Source organism: Neoarius graeffei, chromosome 23 (assembly GCF_027579695.1).
Source record: "Neoarius graeffei isolate fNeoGra1 chromosome 23, fNeoGra1.pri, whole genome shotgun sequence".
In the NCBI taxonomy this organism is placed as follows: domain Eukaryota; kingdom Metazoa; phylum Chordata; class Actinopteri; order Siluriformes; family Ariidae; genus Neoarius; species Neoarius graeffei.
In genome coordinates, this window is record NC_083591.1 from 26,933,922 (window position 1) to 26,953,971 (window position 20,050).

At 42.0% G+C, this 20,050-nt stretch overlaps 1 protein-coding gene across 1 annotated transcript in view; it reads left to right on the top strand.

Moving 5' to 3' along the window:
• The window catches only part of pip4p1a (phosphatidylinositol-4,5-bisphosphate 4-phosphatase 1a), an 81,708-nt gene that overhangs the window by 38,514 nt on the left and 23,144 nt on the right, over positions 1 to 20,050 (top strand). Inside the window, exons 2-4 of the mRNA XM_060905996.1 lie at positions 11,906 to 12,099; positions 12,554 to 12,660; positions 13,387 to 13,492. Coding sequence (XP_060761979.1) covers positions 11,906 to 12,099; positions 12,554 to 12,660; positions 13,387 to 13,492 — 407 coding nt within the window. The remainder of the gene's footprint in view (positions 1 to 11,905; positions 12,100 to 12,553; positions 12,661 to 13,386; positions 13,493 to 20,050) is intronic.

Consider the following 20,050-nt stretch of genomic DNA (forward strand, 5'->3'; position numbering starts at 1 on the left):
AAATCACTGTATGGGCCCAGGAACACTTCAGAAAACAATCATCTGTGAAAACACTTCATTACTGCATCCACAAATGCAAGTTAAAACCAGATATAAACAATATCCAGAAACACCGCCCCTTTCTCTGGGCCCGAGCTCTCTTTTGATGGACTGAGGCGAAGTGGAAAACTGTCCTGAGGTCTGACGAATCAAAAGTAGAAATTCTTTTTAAAAATCATGGACACCACGTCCTCCAGGCTAAAGAGGAGAGGGACCATCCAGCTGATCAGTGTACAGTTCAAAAGCAGCATCTGTGATGGTATTAGGGGCATTAGTGCACATGACATGGGTAGCTTGTATATCTGGGAAGGCATCATTAATGCTGAATGATGTATACATGTTTCAGAGCAATATGTTGCCATCCAGAGTAAATCTTTTTTTCAGGGAAGGCCTTCCTTCTTTCAGCAAGATAACGACAAACCGCTTTCTGCACATATTACAACTGCATGGCTCCGTAGTAAGAGTCCGGGTGCTAAACTGGCCTGCTGCAGTCCAGACCTGTCTCCCAGTTAAATTTGATGCATTATGAAGTGCAAAATACAACAAAGGAGACCCCAAACTGTTGAGCAGCTGAAATTGTACATCAGAAAAGAACGGGACATTTCTCTTTCAGATCTACAGCAATTGGTCTCCTCAGTTCCTAAACGTTTAGTGTTAAAAGTAGAGGTGATGCAACACAGAAGTAAACATGCCCCTGTCCCAACTTTTCTGAAATGTGTTGCTGACATTAAATTCAAAGTGAGTGCATATTTTTCAAAAAACAATAAAATTTCAGTTTCAACACTTGATATGTTGTCTTTGTACTATTTTCCATGAACTATAGGGTTTTCATGATTTGCAAACTATCGCATTGTTTTTACAGTTTACACAGCTTCCCAACATTTTTGGAATTGGGGTTGTATAAAGCTCCCAAGTGGCCCCAATAAAGCTGCATTCTGTGGTAAAGATTTGCCTTTTGAATTGTCAGACTTGATAAGTCAAGTCTTTCTGAGAAGACCAATGCTCTGAGCTTGTGTTAAAGCCATGAAAAGTCTTTTACCACCCTTACTTGTACATACCAAGCATGGAATACAGAATATTTGATACCAGGAATGAAGCTCTTGTTGTTCAGAAGAGGTGTTTTAAACATGAGGGAGCCCCTTCCTGTGTATAAATTAATATCTTGCCAAATTTTTAGAGTTGTGGAGGATGAGGTTATCCTTCACCTTGGCAAACAATTTTTGCCTGTGAATTCTCCTAATGGTCCCTAGGGGATGCATCCTCATGATTCCAGCAGGTCCTTTCTTCCCCCCCAAATAACAGAGGACCTATTTGTGAAATGAGTCTCTTCCAGGACAGGCCCAGTTATGTCTGGAAAATGCTAGGTCTCCCTTTCATAATAAAATTATTACATTTATATAGCACCTTTCTCAATACCCATGGTTGCTTTACAGTTATAAGGAAAGGCAGGAGGGGGAGTCCACCAAATAAAGGTCAGGAGGCTGTGGGTGGTAAGAGAGCAACTGGACTTGCTTGAAGATTCTTGAAGATGTTTCACCTCTCATCCGAAAGGCTTCTTCAGTTCTGTCTGACTAATGGGGAGTATCAGGTATTTATCCTCTTATGGATGAAAAGCAATTCTAAGGTGTCGTTGAGTCATCCTGTTGGTGTGGGTCACTGGGGGCTGGGTGTGAATGGCCTAGAGTCGTTGGGATGGTAGGGCTCGACATTAGCACTTGCCCGATGGCCCGGCGGTGTTTTTTTACGTCGTTCGGGCCACTAAATTTGGCCAAACAGTGGCCTGGGCGGGCCAGTACATTTTCGATACAAATTAACAAATTTAGAATTGTGAAGAAATTGTTTGTAAAATGCACCTTTTCGATACAAGGTCAGTCCTCTTTGTTTTTGTCACGCTCCGCTCCGCAGCAGGAGTGTCATCTTCGTGCATCGTCGGAGATGTTCGGCGCTGTTCGGAAGCATCATTTTGGTCGAGCGCCAGATCGAGGAGAGAAGGGCTGAGTTTACCAAAGTCTCAGATGACCATCGGGACACACTTAGTGATACCATGGCAGCAGGATGTGCACGCATTCAGGGCTCGACATTAATGCTTGTCGGGGATAAGTGATACTTAATGTCGGACAAGTTCATCGTCTCCGTTACTTGTCCGATCGGACAAGTGCCAAAATATGCCGATATTCAGGTTACATATCAAATTTATCAGTTTATTCACATGATTTCTGAAGCATCTCACTCGACATAGTTTTGATGAATCGCCGGATGTTTCTGTTTGGGAAGAGCGATGTGCGCATGCGCAATATTCCACTTGCGAAACCGGCCAATACTGCTTCATATATTTGAGCTGAAAAGTAAACAGTCGTTTATGATTGGTTTTAGTCGTGTCATGCATGTGAATTTGTTGACATTTCTGTTGGCAGGATCATTATTCAACTGTATGTTGAGTGTGTGGTAATTTCCAAATCTTTGAATTGTTGTTGGTGTTCATTATATAGCCGAGCGTGTGCTGGCGGGGAATGTGCGCCTGCATGCGTGTGGATTGACAGGGAGTGAGGTAGGAGTGGGGAAAATTTATCTATGAAATACCAAGCTGTCAAATGGCTGCTAATTAGGTTACCGGCTGTATTAATTAACTCGGGGCTTTTCAAAATGTGGGGCGCGCCTCTCCTAGGGGGCGCCAGAGTTCTTCAGGGGGGGCACAACGTCAGGAAAAATAAACCAGAATAAGTTACTATTGCGGACATTTAGTGAACTTCAGCTAGCCTTTGCCAGAGACGAAATGGATCGATTTTTTTGTTTGTTTGTTTGTTTTTAGTACGTAAAGCTACAGTGACTGAGGAGACAGAGTCTGGGCCAAGCAAAAAAAAGAAGGAAGTATGACCACAATGATTTAAAGTTTGGAATTTCATGGACTGGATCTGAAAATGCTCCACTGCCAGTGTGTGTTGTCTGCCAAGAGGTGCTAGCTAACGATGCTATGAGATGTTTAAAATGTGTAAAACAAGATGTTAAAAAAAAAGCACATGTTTAAAATGTGTTAAAAGTTTTAAAAAAGCAGATGTTTAAAATGTATAAAAGAGGTTTTAAAAAGCACAGATGTTTAAAATGTGTAAAAAAGGTTTTAAAAAAGCACGTTTAAAATGTGTAAAGAGGTTTTAAAAAGCACAGATGTTTAAAATGTGTAAAAAGGTTTTAAAGCTTGTTTTAAGTGTAAAAAAGATTTTTCAAAAAGCAGAGATGTTTAAAATGTGTAAAAGAAAAATGTGTACCTTTTTTTTTTTTTTTATAAATTTAAAATATGAATGGAACATTAAGTATAGCAACAACAAAAATTATAAGGGGGGGGGGTGCTGTTTATTTGCTCTCTGAGGGGGGGCTGACTCTCCCACACTTTGAAAACCCCTGAATTAACTAATTAGTAATGGGAGTTTAGGAATTTGAAACAGGGCTCTATAATTTAGGTATAAATTATGGATTATTTGAAATTTTTTTGACCATTAAATGCCATACAGGAGCCACACCGAATAATTAAACAATCAGTGGAGGATATATATTCAAAATTAATAATTTAAAAATGAAAGTGTATATGTATGTATATATGTGTAATATATAATTTTAATTTTCTGGTTTTCAATTTCTCAAAATAAATTAATGATTGATGGAGCAGAACTCAAGGGTTGATAGATGAAGATGAATAGAAACTTTATATCCATTCAACATCTGAGTCAAGAGGTGTGGAGGTTTTCATAAGATATATTATCTTGTCATTTGATAACTAGATTTCAGTGTATAATAGTCATTTACAGTATTAATCAGTCAATTTTATCAGTTGTCTTTATTTGTAGCATTATGTTTCTCTTGTCCAAACTAGTGATATCTCAAGTCATAAATTTTGATAATGTTACTTTTTGTGATATTTGTTACTGAACTGCAGAGTATTGATCTGTGTGTATATATAATGGTTAGTGTTTCTGGATCTCATAGTATAGTTTTGTTAATTTTATGTTCATAATTTCTATTCTATTGGGATATATTGCTTCTGAACTTCAGCATAATTGGTGAATTATGGTATCAGTCTGTTTTACTACATTTTTGAACTTTTGCCTCAGTATATCAAGTATTGATTACTTTTGATTCATAGATATTATGCATATGTTGTGAATTCGGAAACAAATGCCATAAAGATTGGGTTACAAATAGTTGTGTTTTTTTTTTTTTTTTTTTTTTTTTCCCCTCCTTCTCAAATATTTCTTCGGACAAGTCAACTTCACATTCGGACAAGTAAATTTCCTTTCAATTTGCCTGACAGGACAAGCGGTTTCAAAAGTTAATGTACCGTAGAGCCCTGGCATTTTAGATGAGTGTGTGGAAGAGGAAAGCTATTGCACTAAACTATAAACCTTAAATTGACTTTATTGCTATTTCAGTGCAGTGCACATTTTCAGAAGCAAAAACATTTTATATATTTATTTCAATTTGATCTGACGGTTTGAGTCCATTGCTGGTAATTTGGACTGAGTTACTGTCTCTTGTCAGTATTGTTTTCAGGTACAAAATCAAAATGCAAGTTGTGATAATCTTGAGAAGGCTCTTTTTTTTATTTTAGGGGGCGGTCATTATTTATGGGGGAGGGGGGCTATGAATTTATGGGGGGGGGGTCATGAAAAAGTGACACTACTTGATGGGGTGGGCCATGAAAATGTGACCCTACTTTGTATGGAGATGAGATTATTGCCTCCTACAATGATGTGGCTTGGGGATATTCTGCAAAAATTTTCAGCCTCGCTGCACTCGGCAACATGTACCCCTAAAATCTACTTTTCTAGCCAAAAATCAATGATCATAGTGTATTATGAACTGTATGAAATGTGGTGGCCTGAATGCGGGTACCGCGCGCATTCGGGCCACCACGTTTTCCATTTGGGCCAGTAACTTTTCAATTCCACTGGCCCAATGGGCCACCAGTGGTAAATGCTTAATGTCTAGGCCTGGATGATCAATGGATTGTTGGTTCGTTCTGTCCTCCTGTGAGTCACTGACTACGTTTACATGCACATCCAAATCGAGCTGCTGTTGGTAATCGAGCTGAAGGTCCCAGCAGGGTGCCAGAGAAATCCAATCGTACATGCACACAACTGAAATCGGGCTATTGTGTGAGGTGCATTGTGCACCCGAGCCACAGGTGGCGCAACACGCCCCATCGTGTTGGTACACTTCCGGTTGTCGTCATGAAGAGCTATTCAAGAGTGTAAACAAAGTTATCAGTTCCGTGTTCTCCATTGCGCGTTTTTCTCCCGTCCATGAATTTTAATATATTCAACTCCTTAAGCTGAATGAGCATGAACTCTTTCTCCTCATTGCTCCAGAAGTGCACGTTTCTGCTTGCCTGTAGCAGTGGGGGCGTGGTCAAGCGCCGGTCTGTGACAGGAGGGCGGAGCCAGGGAAGGTGAGTGGCAGAATAACTACACCTGACAGTAATTAACCTGTTTGTGTGTCTTCCCAGTAACCGCGCCCTATTTAAGGAGGTAGAGGGGAGAGCTCATCCCGGGACTAGAACACAGCGCGTGCGTGTGTATGTTTTTCTCTCAAGAATAAAAGTAGGCTGTTAAACTGAAAAGTCTGACAATAAAAAGCCTATTAGTACCAGAAGCTTTGTCCTGCCGTCCTCTGTGCTCCACCCACACTTCAGAGAGCTCTACATTGCCATTTTCTCTTCTTCGTTTGTTCCTCCTGACCTCTTCTGTTGCTCGCTACTACTGTTGTCATGCCGACCGAGGCTGTTGTGTTTCCCGCTTGTGGTCTCGTCACTCGTCACTTCCGGAAGTAGCTCGACAACTAGCTCGATAGGGTATACATGCACAAAGTAGCTCGGCAGAAATCGCATAAACTAGGTCGTGTAGCTCGATTCCGAGAAATCAAGTTCGGTTCAATTTCAGCCGAATTAAGGTGTATACATGGCATTTTGAACTTCGATTTCAGTCGAGCAACGGCAGAAATTCGATTCTCTCTATGTGCATGTAAACGTAGTGACTGAAAACAGCTGGGTTTTGGTGTGCATTCAGTTGTCTGGGAAGTGTGCCAAGGACTGCATTGTAGGTGGCTGATAAATGATGTCTTGGACCACCACCTCTCTTCAGTGATGGCCGTTCCAGGTTGACAAAAATGGCTTCTTTAACTCCTCGCTCATACCAACGATCCTCTCTGGCTAAAATGCGTACGTTGCAATCCTGAAATGAGTGTCCTTTGTTAAGATGAAGATAGACAGCAGAGTACTGGCCTGAGGAACTGGCTCTCCTGTGTTGAGCCATGCGTCTGTGAAGTGGTTGTTTTTGTTTCCCCAAGATATGAGGCTGTGCATTCCTCACTGCACTGAATTGCATACACTACGTTGTCCTGTTTGTCTGGTTATTCTGTCCTTAGGGTGGACCAGTTTCTGATTCAGGGTGTTTCTGGGTCTGGAATGTGTTTGTAGATGATCCTCCTGAGTTTCTCTGGTCTGCCTATCAACACAGGAGAGCCAGTTCCTCAGGCCAGGACTCTGCTGTCTATCTTCATCTTAACAACAAAGGACACTCATTTCAGGATTGCAACGCATGCATTAGGGTTGTGCCGATGGACGATATCATCGTCCATCGTCATTTATGACCCACCATCGTGATGTCACGCCCCTTTTTTTGTCAGAAACATGCACTGACCACCTTTAGGCCTGTTGACCTAAAAATTTAGCAGGATTGCACGGTAAATGATCAAATCACGAATATAACTAATATGCATTAGAGTTTAAGTAGTCAGACATGACAATTAAAATACTGTGTGGCTACAAATAGGACTAATTAGCCTATTATATTATTCTATTATTAATAGGCTATTATTTATATCTAGGCTATAGCTTGCCTTCGTTTTTTTTCTACATGTCTGTATTAATGTTAAATATTTGAGCAAATAGAATAAGCCTGGTTGTAGTGCGTTGGGAAACATGCTCATTGTCAACTGTATGACGTTCAACTTCAGCGAAAGCATGAACTTTGCAGTGCAAAGGCTATAAAATGAATAGGCACGAAGGTGTTTCTGTAAACACGTTTATTAAAAGTTGAACAAATCAAGGTCAAGATAACGGAAGGTATACTGCACGAAATGCTGCCACAACGACAGAACTTTTAAATGGCTATGCCATTTTTACTGCAAAAGCTTTAAAAGAAATCGTCATGCAGTTCACTATATCACAGCAGAACAATAAAGAACCAGAGAACATGGGTATAAGAGCAAGCAAAATAATAAAACAGAAAACATGGCTTCCCGAAACGCGCAAAACATGTAATAACTTAAAAGGTTAAGATGGCCGTGTATTCCAACATGCTTAAATTTCAATGTTTCTGGCCAAAAAAACTAACATGTTAACCTTCTCTGGCTTTAATAAGCTGCGGATTGGGGTGACTACACTACCCGCGGTGCTGAAAACTCTTTCTGATGGCGTGCTGGTAGCGCATATGCACAGATTTTCTTGAGATGTTTGCCCTGCACTGATTATTTTTCCACCATATCAGTGGATCCACTTTCCTGCAGGTAGATGGCCATTTCTGCTTCAGCTCTTTGCTCGTCAGTGAGCGTGGATTCTCTGGCTCCCCTCTTCCCTAAAAGGCTCTCCAAAGACGCCGCCTTTTTTTTGGGCACTGCCGCGGCGCTTTCTCCCGTTTCCTCTTCTCCACCTTGTGCCGGGCCGGGTGTTGCACTTGAATGAATTTCTGCCACGACCTCTTCAATCAGCTCACATTTTGTACAGCGAAGTGCTTGGGGGCTCATGTGGTTGCCTCTGTACCTGGGGTCAAGCAGTGTGGCTTTACGCAGCATCCTCTGAATGGTGTCATCATATCTGCATTCCATCTGCTCCAGGACAACACGCTTCAGGTCAGCTGTCAATTCGGAATCATCATCACATTTCTCCAGCACACTTTCTAAATGGCCCAGCATGGGTACCAGGGAGGACACCGTTACGTAGTTTTCCCCAGAAAGAATATCTTTGAAATCCGCCACTGGCTTCAGCGCCTTGTTCACCGATTCTAGAACACTCATGTCCTGCCATGTCAGCTGGGGCAGTGGGCGGTGGCTTTTGTCTTCAGCAAGCACACGTTTGATGGCTTGTGCTTGCTCCAGTATTCTTTCCACCATTTGCTGTTTTGAGCCCCATCGCGTGGCACAATCCTGTCAGTAAAGACACAGGCCTAGTTATCCACTTTAAGTTAGCCTAATGTCAATAAGCTGCACATTAAATGATAAAATAATCTAGCCTATATTTGGCCCTGAATATGCTAATTATTTTAAGCTATATAATAATTTAAATACTATTTAGTTGTTAGAACTGTTTAAAATATTACCGTGATCAATGAATGCTCAGGGAGGTTCATTTCCACCTGCGCTTTCCGAAGCTCATTTTGCCGTAGCCAGCTGTGGGAAAAGGCAGCGTTGACAGCTCGGCAAACTCCAAAAGCGCGGTCTGTGCTCGCCTTCTGTTGCGCCAGGGAGTTGTTAATGGCCAGGTTCAGGTTGTGGCCAAAGCAACTCAGCCATTGCCATTTCAACTGCCGGATGGCAGTGACGATATGGTTATGCAGGTGATCCTTTTCTCCTGTATGTTCCACTCCATGATCGTGCTGCGCAGAGCATCCTCCAAATTGTCTGCCGAATGCGTCTCTGGCATGAAGCTGGTCTGTAGACATTTGGACTGCATTCTCCACTCTTGGTTGACATAATGTGCGGTCACTGACATGTATGGCATCATGTTGCAGCTGGACCACATGTCAGTTGTCAAGGCCAAATATTCCACCTGACCCAGCTCGGTTGCAATGCCACTTATCTCATTGAAAAGATTGGGTACAGCCGTATTGGAAAAATATTTGCAACCTGGCAACTCGTACTGCCTGTCAAACGTGTGTAGCATGGCCTTGAAAGTGGGCTTCTCCACCGTGTTGAACGATACCATTTCTTTGGCCAGGTAGCGAGTCACAACACCTGTCAGCTCCCTCCACCTGTCACTGTCAGTTTTATATTTAGTGCTTTTCGCAAACATCCCAGATATGGTCGGTTGCGGTTTTTTGCAAGGCCCTGTACGCACAGACACGTTGAGGGTTGCATATTGTTCAGGATGGTGAACACACAGGTGATTGCACAAATTTGTTGTCTGTCCATCTTTGACACAGACCACAGATGCGCAAATCTTGCAGACACATTTGTTTATGTCCTTTGGTTGCCCACGCTCATCTGGTTCAAAACCAAAGAAATTCCAAATGGGCGAAGTCGTGCCGCCCTTTGCAACCAACTCCTGTGTCATAGTAGGCTGCCAGCTGTTCAAATGAAATGAAATGAGCCTTTCTAATGAAATTGGAAGCTTTTAATCGTTAACATTAAAATTTCAAACGGAATGGAACGACAGCTTTTTATCACGCGCAGCGCGCCAAAGCCCAGGAAGAGTATGGATTAGTAAAATAAAATATATAGTTTTTAAAATGTATTACCATTAAATTATCGTTATTAGATTATTTTTATGTAGGCCTAATTATTTATTTAGTGTTACAATTAAGTAAATAAATATATAGTATGGGATAGTGACATTCTCAGCGCACGGGCCATTCAAATGCAATGGAAGGTTTTTTGTTTTTTTTTCCTTACACGTTAAAGCCCGGGAAGTCCGTAGTATCAATACCAAGTAGCTTGCAGTATATACTACTGTTTTTATAATTATTGTTTTTATATAGTATTAAATTTGGTCATGAATTCCGCAAATCACTCAACCCCATCCTCTGACGATATCATCCATCGCATCGTTTCACTGTAAACATAGTCATCTGCGAATTAAGGAGACATCGCCCAACCCTAGTATGCATTTTAGCCAGAGAGGATCGTTGGTATGAGCGAGGAGTTAAAGAAGCCATTTCTTCACAAACAACTGAATGCACGCCAAAACCCAGCTGTTTTCAGTGACGCACAGGAGGATGGAGAGAACCAACAATCTATTGATCATCCCAACAAGACTAGGCCGTTCACACCCAGCCCCCAGTGACTCACACCAACAGGATGACTCAACGACACCTTAAGATTGCTTTTCATCCATGAGAGGATAAATACCTGATACTCCCTATTAGGCCCTGTCCACACGGCAACGGATTCAGGTGAATCTGATAAAATTGTTTATCGTTTCGTCCGGGCGTCCACATGGCACCGGCGTTTTGGGTGCCCCAAAACGAAATTTTTTGAGAACGGCTTCCAGAGTGAAAAAATGTGGCAATGGCGCTGTTGCGAAGTCATCTGGATGAGTAGAACGGATTTGTTCACAATGACGTCACAACCACATGACTGTCAGTGCTTCACACCGGGTAGAAGTGTAACGAACTCGATGCGAGTAGTCAACAAATCCTATAACTTGGTTCATGAAACGCGCTTACAAAATATTTTCACTGTGGATATTTGTGTAATGGTGCAAAGTGAGAGAGAGGGAGAATAGCCCTTAGGGCAGAGTCTTTAGACCAAACACTGCGGAAGTACTGAGTATAACCAAACCGCGCACCGCCCGTGCGCTTTCCAAAAACACAAACAATCCCGCCAGCAAAACAATAGGAAAAAAAAAAGGAGCGATCTCACCTCTTCAGATGTTGGTTTAAGTCCAACAATACATTCCTCAAAAAGGGCGTAGAAGAACAAAGTAATCCATCAACGTGTAGCATTCAATTTATTCCGGACCATTAAAGAATTCTGGAGGATCTCAGTGTTGGCGTACCAGCTTCCATCTACCCCCATTCATTCCTCTTTCCGCGTCTTTTGTTTTACGCTACTGAACCAGTTTGCTTTTCCATAGCTCGCGGTGCTAAGGGAAGACGCGTCAGTTACATCGCTGTATGCGTCAGTTACGTCGCTACGTTTGCATAAACCTTGGCGTGAATATCGAAGCAAAAACAACACGGAAGAAGCAGTAGCAGCAATAATAATAATGGATGACTTCGCATTTGTACAGCTGCTGCTTCTCGTCGCTTAAAAATGGCTATCTTTTGCGGTCTTATTGTTGTTGGTCTTAACAACTCCGCCCCCCCCGCTGACGTAAGCGGTTCTTTCCTCTGGCCCAGCAGAGAGTTGGTGCTAGCCTGGAACCGGTTTTTCTGGCCCCAGAGCCAGTTCCTTGTCAGTGGAAACAGAAAACCCGGTTCCAAACTAAGCACTGGCCCCGAACCAGCCTTGGAACTGCTTTTGGTGGAAAAGGGGCAAATGAGTGCGTGCATGTGCTTGTATCTGTGCGCATTTGCAGAGCTTCGTATTTGTCTGGTTCTACTGAGTGACACAGAAGGGTGATGTTGGGCATGTTTGTGCTTGGGACCAGTGTCTTTTACACATGTTTGGGGGGGATTCAAGCCACCACTCACTGGCCATGCCATCAGCATTGTAATTCAACACCGCATAAAGATTTGTGAAATTGTCGTAGTGCTTTTTGTTAAACTAAAATGGTCTGCTTAGAAGCATCAAAACAAAAAAAACTTGTACATGCTCACTTGTCCAGGGTGTACCCCGCCTTTCGCCCGTAGTCAGCTGGGATAGGCTCCAGCTTGCCTGCGACCCTGTAGGAGGATAAAGCGGCTAGAGATAATGAGATGAGAGATGAGATGCTCACTTTTTTTGCAATAAAGAGGAAGCTACTTTTTCAAAGCAAGTATGGACTTATTTTGATTTAACTTTTTTCATTTAAGGAATTTACAAATTGACAAAGGTATCACATTATAGCTAAGATGTTTACTCTTTTTCTACTGTGGTTAACATCTTCTGTAACAAATTTTGCTCATGTTTCAAGTCTTTATATCAAAGAGACCAAAACAGTCAAATATCTGTTCCTCAGGTTTCCCACCTTTTCCAAGCCCATCTCAGCCTTCTGTGCTTTTGGGTGAAGATCCTCCACCCTACTCCCCCCTGACATCGCCTGAGAGTGGCAGTGCCCCTGTGATCAGCTGCCGTGTGTGTCAGTCTCTTATCAGTGTTGAGGGCAAGATCCACCAGCACGTTGTCAAGTGTGGCGTGTGTAATGAGGCAACAGTAAGTAAAGGAAAGCATATAAAAACTCGTACCAATGCAGTACCAAAGGTCCCAGTTGTATGATCTCTAGGGGACCTGCTGAAGATTAGCTCCTATTGGGACTGATGTCTGGTTAGGCTAACAGAGAATTTTTAAAAAAATATTTTTTTAATTCCCGATGGTTTACTCCCATCACATCAGTATGCAATATTATATGCGTACATGCTTGCGCACACACTGGGGGGGATATGTAATTTTAAAATAAGTCTGGTTCATTGGTGCGGTTTGTACTATCCGAAGCATCAGTGTGTTTACGTTCTATTCCATGAAGCACAATTGGGGTGAAACAAGTAACAGTAGATCCTCAAAAATGAAGCCCCCCCCCCCCCCCCCCCCCCCATGGTCTATCCCATACTTCATGACTTTTTTTTTTCTCTTTTTCTTCTTTGTGCCTCTCTTTCTGCCTCTTTCTCAGCCCATAAAGAATGCTCCAGCTGGGAAGAAGTATGTGCGCTGTCCCTGTAACTGTCTGCTCATCTGCAAGGTCACATCTCAGCGCATCGCCTGTCCGCGTCCTTACTGGTGAGATAGGGACAAAATAACCTTTCATGCAAGTTGCAGTATTCCTAAGAATGTTAAGATATCTTCCTTTCATTCTTTGTCTAACCAATCATGTAATTGTTCTGCATTTACTTCTTTTTATAAGCAGTGTGTGGTTTAAGAAAATGGGGATGGATATTTTAATTTCTACATCAGAATTTTAATAACCCTGCTATTCATATTGAACATAGCCTACAGTTCTTAAACTGTAGGCTACAACTACAAAATTTTTACATGTTCTTTAAGTGCTCTGAGCTCATGGATGGTATGCCCCCCCCCAAAAAAAAAAAAAAGTTTTCAAGAAGAACTTGGAAGTGTGCATGATGGGGAAAATTTTTAGTTGCATCAGAGATTGTGTGAAAATCCGAGGAGATCAGCACTTTCTGAAACACTCATTCAAGCCAGCCCACTGTGCCAACAACCATGTCATGGTCAAGTTACTGATCCCTACTTTCTCCATTCTGATATTTGATGTGAACCTTAAATGAAGCTCTCGACCGGTTTGTGCGTGCATAGTTGAATGCATTTGTGCTGCTGTTATCTGATTGGACGGTCACATGAAGGAGCAGAAGTATAGATGTTATCAATAAAATGGATAGTGACCGAATATGAGAATTATTTAATGTGAAACAAATCCCCCCCCCCCCCCCCCCCCCCCCCCCCCCCGGCCAATGTTTAATACATATTTCCTCTGTCTTTGTGTTGCAGTAAGAGGATCATTAATTTGGGGCCAGTACACCCTGGGCCAGCAAGTCCAGACCCTCAGCCTACTGGGGCCCGAGTGTCCTGTGGCCACTGTAGCAACACCTTTTTGGTACCATCCTCATTAACAACCTCACTTGTTTCACATAACTGTGGCAGCACCATTAGGCCACACCAATTTAATTAGTTGGTTCTCTGATTTTTTTTTCAGGAAAAATATGAAGCGAGCGGGCGAAATAAAAAAATGTTCTGATAAAATTAGCGGTGGAAATGGACCAAACAATACAGGCAAACCAGTAAACAGAGGCTAAATAAACGATTGAATTAGTCAATTGAACATCTACAATGCACAAAGAGATTTGACCAGGAGTAGGCTACTTTACAAGTCTTTAACGAAAGTGAAAGGGGCGATTTGATTGGTTTTCGATGTCATGTGATCTCATGTCACGTGACCTTTTCTGTTGGCGGGAGTTTGATTTCGATTTTTTTTTTTGCATTTTCTTCAATTGGCGATTCCGAGAACCAACTAATCGAATTGGTGTGGCCTTATATCAACCACTATAATCAGGAACAGTAGGTTATCTATTGTAGCAACATTCATTCTTCAGTAAGTTTTTGATCAAGGTCCTGGTGGATCCTGGTGCAAATGCACACTATATGGAATGAAAGTCCTTAATTTTTTTTTATTATATATAAAAATATTTTTAAAAAATCAGGGCTTCCCCAAAAGCATCAGCGCGTAGTGGCCCTGCCTATGCTTAGTTTGACACATGCTTAGTGACGTGCCACTACCCATTAAACTGCAGCCATGACACTTTGCAATTTAGGCCCAGGGATTAATGCAGAAATCATACATTTTTATGCACAAAAATGTACGTTTGGAATTTTAATGTGTCCTGGGACACGGGGCTCCTACTTGAATTTTTCCCGATTGCCTTGGCAAAGCCTTTAGATTAACAACCAAAGTGAACAGAACAAAAAGGTCAGAGCATCATGGTTGCTTTTACGTGACCTCACAACTGCAGGTATCTGGACGTGATATTTTGTTAGACCTAATGCTTGGTGAGGCTAGCAGCATGTTTGTTCTGATAATGTAGACGAGGCTAAGCGCCATAAAATATGCTCGATCTAGTATCTGGCTTGTTTACTGTTCTGGTCTGTTTATTACTATTAGGTCCACATGTGAGCTTACCTTTTGTCCTAAAATATTTTTCTTTTGTTGGGAATTTCTCCTAACATTCCGGCACAAAACCTGCCTCGAAATATTGTTTGGCATCTGTACTTTTTGTCTGCCTTTAGCATCTCCGGTGTATTTGGAAGTCCATCCGTTATCTGTAACTGCTTATCCTGTGCAGGGTCGTGGGCAAGCTGGAGCCTATCCTAGCTGACTATGGGCAAGAGGAAGGGTACACCCTGGACAAGTCGCCAGGTCATTGCAGGGCTGACACGTGGAGAGACACAACCATTCACACCTACGGTCAACTTGGTCACCAATTAGCCTAACCTGCATGTCTTTGGGCTGTGTGGGGGGGGAACTAGAGCACCTGGTAGTATGGTGGTGTAGTAGTTAGCACTGTTTCCTCATAGCAAGAAGGTTCTGGGTTCGTGGCTGGTGGGGGCCTTTCTGTGTGGAGTTTGCATGTTCTCCCAGTCTCTGGGTGCTCTGGTTTTCCCCCACAGTTCAAAGACGTGCATTTAGGTTAACATGTGGCGGCCTTGGACTGAAGTGCCCTTGAGCAAGGTACCCAACCCCTGACTGCTCCCTGAGCGCTGTAGTGTGGCTGCTCACTGCTGTGTGTTCACTGCTTCAGATGGGTTAAATGCAGAGGATGAATCTCACTGTGCTTGAAGTGTGCATGTGACAAAGGCGGCTTCTTTCTTTATTAAGGAGAATAGGGTTGGGCGGTATTACGGTAAGAAGGTATCCCGAGGTATCCAAAAGTACCAACGGTATCGGTCTCATTACCGTCATTTTAAAAAAATATATAATATCTAAATAAATATGGAGTACATGAGGTCATAATATAAAATAATAAATTGAAGATCATCCCGAATAACTGTGTGATCGTATTTTCACTAATTCTATCAATTTCCTAAAGAAGTTTTCATCGCGTGCAGGGTTGTTTGTCGTTACCATGGCAACCCTGCGTGACATTTTGGAGTCTGACAGAAAGCTTCGCAAGAGCCTGAGACCGGGGGTGTCATGGCTCAGATGGCTAAGGCACCGTACCATAAATCCGGGGACCCGGGTTCGATTCCGACCCGAGGTTATTTCCCGATCCCGTCTCTCTCTCCCCCGCTCATTTCCTGTCTCTCTATAGTGTCCTATCTAAAAAAAAAAAAAAAAAAAGACTGAGACCGCGGTTGAAAGATGGCAAGTCAAGATAACGAGTTAGTGGCAAAAAAAAAATACAACATCGGCAGTGTGGCAGCATTTTGGTTTCAAACCAAACGAAAAGGAAGAGCCAGCAATAATGTAAATGACCGCGCAAAATCGAAAAAAATCTAATATGTCCCCTAAGGCACACCATAGCCTGGGGTACTCCACTTCCACGAGATCTCTCCAATGAGTTGTGTTTTGAGTAGGTTACATGAGTAACAACAAGGTAAAATATGACATTTGGGATGTGGGTAATAAACGTTTGAAATGTCCTCTACTGAAGAAGCGGAAGAAAACATCGTAGCGTAAACCGTTAGGTTTCTGGTGGGAATTAGCAATGCGCTTGCTATCTTTGTTGGGTGTGTTAAACCGTATGGATTTAAGTGGAATAATTGTAAGGAGTTATGTGATCAAGACAACGTTTTAAGCAAGGTAAGGCCATTTGATTATTAATTTCCCCGCCATGGCATGACATGGGCCCATATGATTTTGCCTTGTGCAGCTATCACGCATTTGAATTAGGTTCGCCTCATTTACGCTGAAGAATATGGTTTATCGCGCAGTCTAAACGGACTTGGGTATTGGTTGATTTTTTTTCTTTTTTTTATTTCCCATGCTTGAAAGGGTATGATCCTGCTCATCGTGTACTTTTTTTTGATGGAGCAGGTGAAATAGTGCTGCAAATGGCGTTTCAACGCAGACGTGTAAACGACAGTTGAATGCTATTTTCAAGATGAAGGAAGAGTTGCGTGATGCTTTGAAATATCTCTTAATCCATTCATCAATGCACAAAATTCACTTTGCTGCTTAATCCATACCACAATGCACACAATTCGCTATGCTGCTTTTAAATAGTACATTTGAGGCATAGGCGCACGTTACACAGTAGGCCGAAACAAAATATTTTTTTCTCGGTAATACCGTATACCCCGGGAAAACACAGAGACGGTTTAAAGGTATCAAAATTTGGATACCGCCCAACCCTAAAGGAGAAAATGCAAACTCTGCACAAATGCCCCCGTCGGCCGCTGGGCTCAAACCCAGAACCTTCTTGCTGTGAGGCGACAGTGCCTAACCACTACACCACCTGTATTTAGAAGTCCCAAATACTAAATGGTTCAGGATGTCATTGTATCCCAAATCTGGTAGGTGGCTTGCTGAACACTTCCAGTGGAATAAATACTGTACATTTGTTGGCAAATTTAAGAACAAGCCTTTATCTTATTTAGTTTTAATTTTTGTTGAATGCAAACTCAAGCACAGCAAAATTCCTCCTCTGCATTGAACCCATCTGAAGTAGTGAAAGTGCATGTGTACACAGAGAAAGGGTGCAGTGTGCAGAATAAATGTGTTTGTAGGTAAATTATATGGCTCTGTGATGCCTGCATGTTTCAGCTTTTAAGTGTAACGTGATCATCTGGTATAAAATTAATTTTTAATCATTGCAGTCAGGACAATTTCTCTGCAGTCATCTCAAGTTTCATGAACTGTTGTGGCTGTTTTTGTTTGCCTGACAGTATGGCAGATGCTGCATGAAAAATAAAAATCTGTGATGTTCATGAAAGACCTTTCTGTTCTATTCCAGGTTAACCACTCACAAAGGATGATTTAAAAAAAAAAAAAACTCAGTGGATTTCTCTCTCATATTCATACATGTCAGTCCACCAGATTTTCATACTGGATGCTAAGATTATGGATTGAGATACCTGCTGCATAACACTACAAAGCCTCCATATGCAGGACATACAAACCAAAGTGAAATTGGACCAAGGGAAGTTACTGTAAATCTGACATGAAATAATGTGTGTGCAATCCAAAATGTTCCATTTTCCAGGTAGAAAGTCTCCAAAATGTCTCAAGACTGTCACACAGAGACTCGTGCATAGACTTGAGCACACAGTGAAATTCCTCCTCTGCATTTAACCCATCTGAAGCAGTGAACACATTGTGTTCACACAAGTAAGCAATGAGTGCATACACACCCAGAGCAGTGGGTGGCTATGCTACAGTGCCCGGGGTAGCAGTTGGCGGTTGGGTGCCTTGCTCAAGGGCACGTCAGGCCATGGCTGCCCCATGTTAACCTAACTGCATGTCTTTTGAACTGTGGGGGAAACTGGAGCATCCGGAGGAAACTCATGCAGACACAGGGAGAACATGCAAACTTCACACACAAAGGCCTCCATTGGCCACTGGGCTCAAACCCAGAACCTTATTGCTATGAGGCAACAGTGCTAACCACTACACCACTGGTCTAACATGCATTTTTGGACCAGAATTACACTACTCTGGATTTGCAAAACAGCTATAAATAACTTAATCTGATGCCTCATTGATTGAATTTGGCATGGTGCCAACCATGTTTGGTACTGTGCCAATTATGTCAGTCAGAGATACTGTTTCAAACATGTGATCAACTTGAACCTGTACAAAATGTTGCCAACAAAGCTACAACTGTTGATGCAAGATAGTCATAATGTATTTATTCTTTCAAACCTCTGAACATGCAGTGTTGAAAACATGGCGATCAGGAAGTACGCATACAACAAATAGACGCTGTCAAGTGTTTACTCATTTCCGGTTCAGGACGGTAACTACATGGTAGTCATTTAAAACTAGTCCCTGTCCCAAGTCCTCTAGAACCAGCCTTAATCCAACACAGTCGTGGATGATAAGTGGCAAAATGTATCCTATAGGGGTGCTGTTGAGGTGATTATTCATTGATGGTTCCTGGATCAGTGAGCAAAAACTGAAATATTATGCTGTTCAATGCGGTTTCTACATATTCTGTAAATGGAGCATCTGGTACAAAAATCCTATGGTGCAACTGTGGGGCACTTTTTTTTTCTTTTTTGTGGATAATATAAATATGTACGCGTGTGTAAAATATACACGTGCATACGTGGTTTTATATAATGTGTACAATATACGTGTACAGTACATGCATGTATATGCATACTCACTATATACATATTTTGTGTGTGTAATCTACACCTGTGATGTAGGCTAAGCAGAGGGGCCTAGTTTATACTTGGCACATGACTTTGCGTGCATGTATAAGAAGCAGTGGCAATGCGAGCATTGTTTGCATACTCGTGTACCTCTCTATTTTGTTCTTCTGGAGGATTATATGTGACAGTCAGTTGATGGCAGATCCAAAATATCCCTGTCTGCCAGGTTTCCGTGTGGAACTGTACAACGTTTAGAGATTTAATGCACAGCTATGTTCAACTCCCTAATGAACTTGGTTGTGCCCTCCTGTAGCAACAGCAGTGGTAAACAACTCCCTAGCCTTGGTACCTGGAACAGGCATATTTAATGTTGGATATTTATTCATAGTTGTTCAGCATGCAAGGATGTTTAACAAAAATTCTCCTTTATTGACTTTCACAAATGAAACCTTTTCCTTTGGGTTGTAAGGGCTTTGAGCTTGATGTGCTTCATGACTTTGTCGGCAGGTTAATGTGTGTGCCTGGCTGATCGAATCCGAAACATGGCAAGGATTGGTGGTTGCGTCTGGAATTCATTACCATCTCCACAGTTTTTTGGGTGTTCAGCAGCAGGTGATTGTGGCTGCACTAGGATCAGTTTCTTAACTTCCTCCCTGTAGGCAGACTAATCACCATTTATGAGTAGGGCCTAACCAATATATCAAGAGGCGGTTGAGCTCAGCCGATAATGGTGCTTAATGTCCTTATTGGTATCGGCCAAAGTTAAGCAGATTAAGAGCAGATAAAACTCCTTTTATCGTTACCTTACACATTGTGATGAACAGTTTTGGTCACTTGACCTGATGGGGTTCAGAGTTGGCAGTGGGAGGGGTATTCACTTTGCTCAGTCTTTTCAGTCTTAGGAACGTATCAACTACAAAAACTTAAACCTGCTCCATTAATTTGGACAATTAACTGGCCATCAGAAAAGTCCTGTTTTGGGATAAAGAGCTGGTAGTGGGAGAGGTATTCAATGAGGAGTAAAAAAAATTCCACTCCATTCATGAACAGGGTGAATACCCCTCCCACTGCCAACTCTTCATCCCATCAGGTCAAGTGATCAAAATGGTTCGTCACAATGGGTAAGGTAATTTTTTTTTTTTGTGTGTTTGTCTGGTAATTAATTTTTTTAAAGTCGTGATATACATACTACATGGATATTATTGTAGCTGAACTTATGCTGAATACAAAAGTCGTATGACTGAAAATGGTGCTTCAATTTGTTGAAATTGACGACAAAATGGGAGCATGCCAAAATCATTAGTGTGCCAGAAAAGGAAGGGCAAACAAGTGCCGGTGCACA